This window comes from Triticum aestivum, chromosome 7D (genome assembly GCF_018294505.1).
Source record: "Triticum aestivum cultivar Chinese Spring chromosome 7D, IWGSC CS RefSeq v2.1, whole genome shotgun sequence".
Classification (NCBI taxonomy): Eukaryota; Viridiplantae; Streptophyta; class Magnoliopsida; order Poales; family Poaceae; genus Triticum; species Triticum aestivum.
The window spans coordinates 230,786,849-230,797,548 of record NC_057814.1 but is presented as its reverse complement, the minus strand read 5'-3'; the positions used below and the strand labels follow the sequence as shown (position 1 = coordinate 230,797,548).

Genomic DNA, 10,700 nt, shown 5'->3' with positions numbered 1-10,700 from the left:
TGCGATAAACATAATCCAATCATGTTTATGCTCAACGCAAACACCAAATAACAATTATCTAGGTTCAACACCAATCTCGATGGTAGAGGGAGCATGCCATGCTTGATCACATCAACCTTGGAAACACTTCCAACACATATCGTCATCTCACCTTTAGCTAGTCTCCGTTTATTCCGCAGCTTTTATTTCGAGTTACTAACACTTAGCAACCGAACCGTATCTAATACCCTGGTGCTGCTAGGAGTACTAGTAAAGTACACATTCATATAATCTATATCCAATATACTTCTGTCGACCTTGCCTGCCTTCTCATCTACCAAGTATCTAGGGTAGTACTGCTTCAGTGACCGTTCCCCTCATTACAGAAGCACTTAGTCTCGGGTTTGGGTTCAACCTTGGGATTCTTCACTAGAGCAGCAAATGATTTGCTGTTTCATGAAGTATCCCTTTTGCCCTTGCCCTTCTAGAAACTAGTGGTTTTACTAACCATCAACAATTGATGCTCCTTCTTGATTTCTACTTTCGCGGTGTCAAACATCGCGAGTTGCTCAAGGATCATCATGTCTATCCCTGATATGTTATAGTTCATCACGAAGCTCTAATAGCTTGGTGGCAGTGACTATGGAGAACCATCACTATCTCATCTGGAAGATTAACTCCCACTCGATTCAAGCGATTGTGGCACTCAGACAATCTGAGCACATGCTCAACGATTGAGCTTTTCTCCCTTAGTCTGCAGGCTTAAGAAACTTGTCAGAGGTCTCATACCTCTTGACGTGGGCACTAGTCTGAAATCCCAATTTCAGTCTTCGGAACATCTCATATGTTCTGCGACGTTTCAAAACGTCTTTGGTGCCACAATTCTAAACCGTTAGCATTACGCACTGAACTATCACGTAGTCATCAAAACGTGTATGTCAGATGTTTCGCAACATCTACAGACGACGCTGAGGTTCAGCACACCGAGCGGTGCATTAAGGACATAAGCCTTCTGTGCAGCAATGAGGACAATCCTCAGTTCACGGACCCAGTCCGCATAATTGCTACTATCAACTTTCAACTAAATTTTCTCTAGGAACATATCTTAAACAGTAGAACTAAAGCGTAAGCTATGACATAATTTGCAAAGACCTTTTGACTATGTTCATGATAATTAAGTTCATCTGATTAATGAACTCCCACTCAGATAGACATCCCTCTAGTCATCTAAGTGATACATGATCCGAGTCAAACTAGGCCGTGTCCGATCATCACGTGAGACGGACTAGTCATCATCGGTCAACATCTCCATGTTGATCGCATCTACTATACGACTCATGTTCGACCTTTCGATCTATTGTGTTCCGAGGCCATGTCTGTACATGCTAGGCTCGTCAAGTCAACCTAAGTGTTTCGCATGTATTCCGAGGCCATGTCTGTACATGCTAGGCTCGTCAACACCCGTTGTATTCGAACGTTAGAATCTATCACACCCGATCATCACGTGGTGCTTCGAAACAACAAACCTTCGCAACGGTGCACAGTTAGGGGGAACACGTCTCTTGAAATTTTAGTGAGGGATCATCTTATTTATGCTACCTTCGTTTTAAGCAAATAAGATGTAAACATGATAAACATCACATGCAAATCATAAAGTGACGTGATATGGCCAATATCATCCTGCGCCTTTGATCTCCATCTTCGAGGCGTGGCATGATCACCTTCGTCACCGGCATGACACCATGATCTCCATCATCATGATCTCCATCATCGTGTCTTCATGAAGTTGTCTCGCCAACTATTACTTCTACTACTATGGCTAACGGTTAGCAATAAAGTAAAGTAATTACATGGCGTTTTCATTGACATGCAGGTCATACAATAAATTAAGACAACTCCTATGGCTCCTGCCGGTTGTCATACTCATCGACATGCAAGTCGTGATTCCTATTACAAGAACATGATCAATCTCATACATCACATATCATCATCACATCCTTTTGGCCATATCACATCACATAGCATACCCTGCAAAAACAAGTTAGACGTCCTCTAATTGTTGTTGCATGTTTTACGTGGCTGCTATGGGTTTCTAGCAAGAACGTTTCTTACCTACGCAAAAGCCACAACGTGATATGCCAATTTCTATTTACCCTTCATAAGGACCCTTTTCATCGAATCCGATCCGACTAAAGTGGGAGAGACAGACACCCGCTAGCCACCTTATGCAACTAGTGCATGTCAGTCGGTGGAACCTGTCTCACGTAAGTGTACGTGTAAGGTCGGTCCGGGCCGCTTCATCCCACGATGCCGCCGAATCAAGATAAGACTAGTAACGGCAAGTAAATTGACAAAATCGACGCCCACAACTACTTTGTGTTCTACTCGTGCATAGAAACTACGCATAGACCTAGCTCATGATGCCACTGTTGGGGAACGTAGCAGAAATTCAAAATTTTCTACGCATCACCAAGATCAATCTATGGAGTAATCTAGCAACGAGGGGAAGGGGAGTGCATCTACATACCCTTGTAGATCGCTATGCGGAAGCGTTGCAAGAACGCGGATGAAGGAGTCGTACTCGTAGCGATTCAGATCGCGGTTGATTCCGATCTAAGCGTCGAACCACGGCGCCTCCGCGTTCAACACACGTGCAGTCCGGTGACGTCTCCCACGCCTTGATCCAGCAAGGAGAGAGGGAGAGGTTGGGGAAGACTCCGTCCAGCAGCAGCACGACGGCGTGGTGGTGATGGAGGAGCGTGGCAATCCTGCAGGGCTTCGCCAAGCACCGCGGGAGAGGAGGAGGAGGGAGAGGGGTAGGGCTGCGCCAAGAGAGAGGAAGTCTCATGTGTTTGGCAGCCCCAAAACCCCCACTATATATAGGGGAGGGGGAGGGGCTGCACCCCCATCTAGGGTTTCCCCCCCAAGGGGTGCGGCCAGCCCTAGATCCATCTAGGGGGCGGCCAAGGGGGGAGAGAGGGGGGCGCACCACTAGGTGGGCCTTAGGCCCATCTGAGCCTAGGGTTTCCCCCTTCCCCCCTTCCTGCGCCCTGGGCCCCTTGTGGGAGGCGCACCAGCCCACCTAGGGGCTGGTCCCTTCCCACACTTGGCCCACGCAGCCCTCTGGGGCCGGTGGCCCCACCTGGTGGACCCCCGGGACCCTCCCGGTGGTCCCGGTACGTTACCGATAGCACCCGAAACTTTTCCGGTGACCAAAACAGGACTTCCCATATATAAATCTTTACCTCCAGACCATTCCGGAACTCCTCGTGACGTCCGAGATCTCATCCGGGACTCCTAACAACATTCGTTAACCGCGTATATCTATTCCTTATAACCCTAGCGTCATCGAACCTTAAGTGTGTAGACCCTACGGGTTCGGGAACCATGCAGACATGACCGAGACGTTCTCCGGCCAATAACCAACAGCGGGATCTGGATACCCATGTTGGCTCCCACATGTTCCACGATGATCTCATCGGATGAACCACGATGTCGGGGATTCAATCAATCCCGTATACAATTCCCTTTGTCAATCGGTATGTTACTTGCCCGAGATTCGATCGTCGGTATCCCGATACCTTGTTCAATCTCGTTACCGGCAAGTCTCTTTACTCGTTCCGTAACACATCATCCCGTGATCAACTCCTTGGTCACATTGTGCACATTATGATGATGTCCTACCGAGTGGGCCCAGAGATACCTCTCCGTTTACACGGAGTGACAAATCCCAGTCTCGATTCGTGCCAACCCAACAGACACTTTCGGAGATACCTGTAGTGCACCTTTATAGCCACCCAGTTACGTTGTGACGTTTGGTACACCCAAAGCATTCCTACGGTATCCGGGAGTTGCACAATCTCATGGTCTAAGGAAATGATACTTGACATTAGAAAAGCTCTTAGCAAACGAACTACACGATCTTGTGCTAGGCTTAGGATTGGGTCTTGTCCATCACATCATTCTCCTAATGATGTGATCCCGTTATCAACGACATCCACTGTCCATGGTTAGGAAACCGTAACCATCTATTGATCAACGAGCTAGTCAACTAGAGGCTTACTAGGGACATGTTGTTGTCTATGTATCCACACATGTATCTGAGTTTCCTATCAATACAATTCTAGCATGGATAATGAACGATTATCATGAACAAGGAAATATAATAATAACCAATTTATTATTGCCTCTAGGGCATATTTCCAACAATTAGTTTCCCGTTAACTAGCCAATTTCTTTCGCCTTTTATTTTGCAATATTTACTTTCCAATCTATATAACAAAAATACCAAAAATATTTATCTTATTATCTTTATTAGATCTCACCTTTGGAAGTGACCGTGAAGGGATTGACAACCCCCTTATCGCGTTGGTTGCAAGGTTCTTGATTGTTTGTGCAGGTACCAGGTGACTTGCGTGTAATCTCCTACTGGATTGATACCTTGGTCTCTAAAACTGAGGGAAATACTTACGCTACTTTGCTGCATCACCCTTTCCTCTTCAAGGGAAAACCAATGCATGCTCAAGAGGTAGCAAGAAGGATTTCTGGCGCCATTGCCGGGGAGATCCACGCTCAAGTCAAGACATACCAACTACCCATCATAAACTCTTCTCCCTCGCATTACATTATTTGCCATTCGCCTCTCATTTTCCTCTCTCCACTTCTAAAATGATTTTCGAAAACCCTTTGCCTTTTCTTCGCCTCTTTTCCGTTCGCCTCCTTTTTCTTGCCTCTTTTGTTTGCCTTGATGGCCTTGCCTAAAAGCGTTGATCCTCACCTTAGAAGGTTGGAAGAAATTGAAAACAACGTTAGAAGCTTTATGTCTTTGCAATTTGAGCATAATAATTTCTTCAGAAACGAGCTTAAAGAACAGAAAGGTTTTATGGAGTACATGAATAAAGAGCTTGATGATATGTCTAAGGAATTTTGTGGTTTGAAATCTCAGTTTGCCCATCTTGAAAATTTAGTACGCCAAATTTCGGATAAGCAAGCCACCTTAGTTAATAAGATGGCCGCTAAACTGGAAGATCTAGAGGATAATAAAGATGAAGATCTAAAAGTGATTGATGTGGCTCCTATTAAATCTTTGTTTTCCAATATGAATCTTGATAAAGAAGGGATTGGAGATGAGTCGAATTTAGTTAAAAGGCGTCCCAATGATTCAGAGTTTTTAGATCTTGATGCTAAAATTGATAAAAGTGGGATTGAAGAGGTCAAAACTTTACATAGCAATGAACCCACTATTTTGGATTTTAAGGAATTTAATTATGATAATTGCTCTTTGATAGATTGTATTTCCTTGTTGCAATCCGTGTTAAATTCTCCTCATGCTTATAATCAAAATAAAACTTTTACTAAACATATCGTGGATGCTTTAATGCAATCCTATGAAGAAAAGCTTGACCTAGAAGTTTCTATCCCTAGAAAACTTTATGATGAGTGGGAACCTACTATTAAAATTAAGATTAAAGATCATGAATGCTATGCTTTATGTGATTTGGGTGCTAGTGTTTCCAGGATTCCAAAAACTTTGTGTGATGTGTTAGGTTTCCGCGAATTTGATGATTGTTCTTTAAATTTGCACCTTGCGGACTCCACCATTAAGAAACCTATGGGAAGGATTAATGATGTTCTTATCGTTGCAAATAGGAATTATGTGCCCGTAGATTTCATTTTTCTTGATATAGATTGCAATCCTACATGTCCTATTATTCTTGGTAGACCTTTCCTTAGAACGATTGGTGCAATTATTGACATGAAAGAAGGAAATATTATATTCCAATTTCCATTGAGGAAAGGCATGGAACACTTTCCTAGAAAGAAAATTAAATTACCTTATGAATCTATTATGAGAGCCACATATGGATTGCATACCAAAGATGATAATACCTAGATCTATTCTTGCTTTATGCCGAGCTAGGGGCGTTAAACGAGAGCACTTGTTGGGAGGCAACCCAATCTTATTTTTGTTCCTTGCTTTTTGTTCCTGTTTAGTAATAAATAATTCATCTAGCCTCTGTTTAGATGTGGTTTTATGTTTTAATTAGTGTTTGTGCCAAGTAGAACCTTTGGGAAGGCTTGGGTGAAGTCTTTGCGATATTGCTGTAAAAAACAGAAACTTTAGCGCTCACGAGATTAGCTGCCATTTTTTTACTGGAAAGTGCTTTTATGGTTGATTGTTTTTGCAGATGATTTATAGACAAATTACTCACGTCCACCAATTTATTTCACAATTTTTGGAGTTCCAGAGGTATTCGTTTGATACAGATTGCTACAGACTGTTCTGTTTTGACAGATTCTGTTTTTTTCGTGTGATGTTTGCTTATTTTAATGAATCTATGAGTAGTATCGGGGGGTACGAACCATATAGAAGTTGGAATACAGTAGATTTAACACCAATACAAATAAAGAATGAGTTCATTACAGTAACTTAAAGTGGTGGTTTATTTTCTTATACTAACGGAGCTCATGAGATTTTCTGTTAAGTTTTGTGTTGTGAAGTTTTCAAGTTGTTGGGTAAAGATTTGATGGATTTTGGAATAAGGAGTGGCAAGAGCCTAAGCTTGGGGATGCCCAAGGCACCCCAAGGTAAGATTCAAGGACAACCAAAAGCCTAAGCTTGGGGATGCCCCGGAAGGCATCCCCTCTTTCGTCTTCGTCTTCGGTAACTTTACTTGAGGCTATATTTTTATTCACCACATGATATGTGTTTTGCTTGGAGAGTCTTGTATGATTTGAGTCTTTGATTTTTAGTTTACCACAATCATCCTTGCTGTACACACCTTTTGGAGAGACACGCATGAATCGGAATTTATTAGAATACTCCATGTGCTTGACTTATATCTTTTTAGCTAGATAATTTTGCTCTAGTGCTTCACTTATATTTTTTAGAGCACGGTGGTGGTTTTATTTTATAAAAATTATTCATCTCTCATGCTTCACTTATATTATTTTGAGTGTCTTTTAGAACAGCATGGTAATTTGCTTTGGCTACAAAATTAGTCCTAATATAATGAGCATCCAAGATGGGTATAATAAAAACTATCATATAAAGTGCATTGAATACTATGAGAAGTAATTTGATTCCTTATGATTGTTTTGAGATATGAAGATGGTGATATTACAGTCATGCTAGTTGAGTAGTTGTGAATTTGAGAGATACTTGTGTTAAATTTGTGATTTCCGTAGCATGCACGTATGGTGAACCGTTATGTGATAAAGTCGGAGCATGATTTATTTATTAATTGTCCTCCTTATCAGTGGCAGTCGGGGACGAGCAATGGTCTTTTCCTATCAATCTATCCCCTTAGGAGCATGCGCGTAGTACTTCGTTTCGATAACTAATAGATTTTTGCAATAAGTATGTGAGTTCTTTATGACTAATGTTGAGTCCACGGATTATACGCACTCTCACCTTTCCGCCATTGCTAGCCACTCTAGTACCGTGCAACTTTCGCCGGTACCATAAACCCACCACAAATATTCTTCCTCAAAACAGCCACCATACCTACCTATCATGGCATTTCCATAGCCATCCCGAGATATATTGCCATGCAACTTTCCACCGTTCCGTTTATTATGACATGCTCCATCATTGTCATATTGCTTTGCATGATCATGTAGTTGACATTGTATTTGTGGCAAAGCCACCGTTCATAATTCTTTCATACATTTCAGTCATGAGTCATTGCACATCCCGGTACACCGTTGGAGGCATTCACATAGAGTCATATTTTGTTCTAAGTATTGAGTTGTAATTCTTGAGTTGTAAGTAAATAAAAGTGTGATGATCATCATTATTAGAGTATTGTCCCAGTGAGGAAAGGATAATGGAGACTATGATTCCCCCACAAGTCGGGATGAGACTCCGGACAATAAAAAAAATGAGGCCATAAAAGAGAAAATGCCAAAAAAATAAAAAATGAGAGAAAAAGAGAGAAGGGACAATGCTAATCCTTTTACCACATTTGTGCTTCAAAGTAGCACCATGATCTTCATGATAGAGAGTCTCCTATGTTGTCACTTTCATATACTAGTGGGAATTTTATGTTATAGAACTTGGCTTGTATATTTCAATGATGGGCTTCCTCAAAATTGCCCTAGGTCTTCGTGAGCAAGCAAGTTGGATGCACATCCACTTAGTTTTTTTTGTTGAGCTTTCATACATTTATAGCTCGAGTGTATCCGTTGCATGACAATCCCTACTTACTCACATTTAGATATATTATAACTGAGCACCCTCCCAGCCCTCTCAGGCCATTAGCATTCCTAACCGTCCGATCATCAGTTTCAGTCATTTTCGGTCGTGCGATTAGCTCGGAATCTCGCGCTTGGTCGCTTCGATCGCTACCACCGAGCGCTAGCCTATTGGGCCGCTACTCCCGTGACAATTTCGGAAGGCTGACATGGTCCGATGCTCAGTTTCTCGCTAACTGGGCCGCTGTCCTAAGGGGCTGCTACTCCGGTAGAAAAAACGGTGGCCTCTGGTAATCGGGCCTGTTTACACTCGAAGCCCATTGCCCACGAAGCCTGCAAGCACGCCCCTCTCGTTTCGTCTCTCTTTCCCCGACCTCCCCTCGCCGCCGCCGCCACTATCAACGCCAACCTCCAGCGATGGCGTTCCTCTCTCACCCGAGCGACGAAAGGCACCCCCGCTGGTAGGTACACATCAGACACGCACGAGGGGCCGGCCGACCGTAAGAACAAGAAGGCGATGGTGGACGAGTCGCCGCCGCCGACGCACGTCCCAAACCAGTGGGTCGCCTTCTGCACCGACCACTCCTGGTCGCAGCGCGTGCACGGCGTTCTCCTACATCTCAATGACACGGGCATCGCGGCCTTGCTGAGGTAGTTGAATTGGTGCACTCCCCTCATCTCTGTTTTTTCCTCTTCCCCCATCCTCTTCTCTTCCTCATTGCTCCTCCTCCTCCAATCTCTCCCATCAGGAAGGTTGGAGGCGGCGCACATGGCTAGGTAGCTCATGAGGGTCCGATGGGGTGAGCAGCGAGGGCGGCTAGGAGGAGAGCTCGAGACAAGCAACATTGGAGGAATCATGGCGATTATCTCCATGGTGCAGGGACTCCTAATCATCCCTCCCCTGTTCTTCTTGCTTCAGGGACTACCATTGGGCAGCCTCTTCTTCTCCATGGTGCTCCAGCAACTGCACAAAGAGGTCAGTTATCTCGATTGGTGCCACACAACTCAGGCCGGAGATGATGGAAGGATCTGCACAAGAGGACGTATCTCTGGACAACCACCAAGTGTTCTCCGTGCTATGCTACTGCATGAATCGCCTCCTGGCCAGGTAACAGTTACACTGTAAATCTGAAATGCATAAGGAGCACTAAGCATAAGACATTAGGGATGATTAGGGTTGGTTTGTTCCGTGTTAAGAAAGTAAGGTTTGTCTTTTGGTTTGGCATATGCTTCTCAGGTGGTTTTATCTGCCCAAACAGGGCGCTTATATTGTTAATTGAGATCACTCCTCCAAGAAGACAAGAAACTAAATTTATGTGTCAAAAATCAAATGCTAGCTCTTGAGTTATTCTCTACCAGCCTGCATATCCACTCCTTTGTAGTATGTTCTAATGCACCATGGTTATCACTTAGTTGAACTTGCTATTTTAGTGATATAATTTTTTCAAATATAACTTTGTTTATCAAGCTGACCAAATTTCTCTTATTTATTGCACTTCTTCTCTTTTTTCTAAAGAACATAACTAATATAATTTGATTGCCCGTTCTTCAAGTTTTGAGCATAATTGGGTTCTGACTGTGAGAGTATCATTTACAATTTAAAAGGAGGTACCACACACAACTAGAAATATACAGCGAATTCGCTCAGTCTGTGTCACACGACATCCATCCCATCGGTCACGATAGACACAAGACTACCCCGCAGATGGATGTTGCAGCCAGTGGCCATGACGAGGCTTATGCCTGCGCGGAGGTGCAGTACCGGATGCTGAGAGAAAATGTTACCCACCCGGCTACGAGGATAACTGGGAGGAGGAAGAACCGAGCCACATGGGTAACTCGAAGGGAAAAAAATCAGTGGCGCAACCGTCCATTTTCTCATGCCTCCCCTTCTACAGATACACAACCACTGCCCTTGCTGCTTCTCAACTCCACCTTTGTCCTTGGCACCATCGGATTCATGGAGCAACAAACATGATGCTTAGAATGCTTGGGAGATTCATGGAGCAACAAACATGACATGATCAAATCAAACCATTTAATTCGAGACAAGGATTGCTGAGTACAAAGGATTGTAATTTTGGCCTTCTGTACTATTGATGTGCGTATTTTATCAATTTTCAGTGTTTAAATTTGTTATGTTGTGCTATCTGGTGGAATCTAGAATGTGAGCAGTTGGGCACTGATAATAGGAACAGGAATGGTTTTGCCGATGAAGCATTTTTATATTTGTTTTGATACCATGTAATGTAAGCGCAGTTTCAGATTGAAGAATGTTATTCTAAGAGGCTATATGGTCTAATGATATGTCCAATAACTTCATACCGTGTGCTTAGGGTGTGAGTAAGAAGCATAACTGTCTACATATAGGCAAATCTTTCTACAACTTGGCAATAAAATAGTGGTGCGTCAAATTATTATTTCATTTGTCTTTTTTCTCTTGCATTATAATGTGGAATAAAGATACTTAGGTTCTCTCTATATCTTTTTTCTTACATTATGATTTCAAATGAACATTCCCTTGG

General features: G+C 43.1%; 1 protein-coding gene across 3 annotated transcripts; it reads left to right on the top strand.

The window, feature by feature from the left end:
- Positions 1–8,513: 8,513 nt before the first annotated feature.
- Positions 8,514–10,462, top strand: LOC123168306 (uncharacterized). 3 transcript variants are annotated; one of them, XR_006484280.1, is made up of 3 exons: positions 8,514–8,826; positions 8,929–9,283; positions 9,781–10,462. XR_006484280.1 is itself a non-coding variant. In XM_044586177.1 (3 exons), the coding sequence occupies exons 1-3, from the start codon at positions 8,693–8,695 to the stop codon at positions 10,151–10,153; spliced, it is 696 nt and encodes a 231-aa protein (XP_044442112.1). In that variant the 5' UTR covers positions 8,523–8,692; the 3' UTR covers positions 10,154–10,462. The 3 variants fall into 3 exon arrangements, 1 of the variants encoding a protein (XP_044442112.1); XR_006484279.1 differs by having other exon boundaries at positions 8,518–8,826; positions 8,925–9,283; XM_044586177.1 differs by having other exon boundaries at positions 8,523–8,826; positions 9,095–9,283.
- The last annotated feature ends 238 nt before the right edge of the window (positions 10,463–10,700 follow it).

Excerpts from the sequence above, each read along its gene's own strand:
- LOC123168306 (XM_044586177.1), top strand. The coding sequence starts at position 8,693 with ATGGTGGACGAGTCGCCGCCGCCGACGCACGTCCCAAACCAGTGGGTC. Across the intron at positions 8,827-9,094 it reads GGCATCGCGGCCTTGCTGAG|GGACTACCATTGGGCAGCCT; the intron begins GTAGTTGAATTG and ends TTCTTGCTTCAG. Across the intron at positions 9,284-9,780 it reads ATGAATCGCCTCCTGGCCAG|GAGGTACCACACACAACTAG; the intron begins GTAACAGTTACA and ends ACAATTTAAAAG.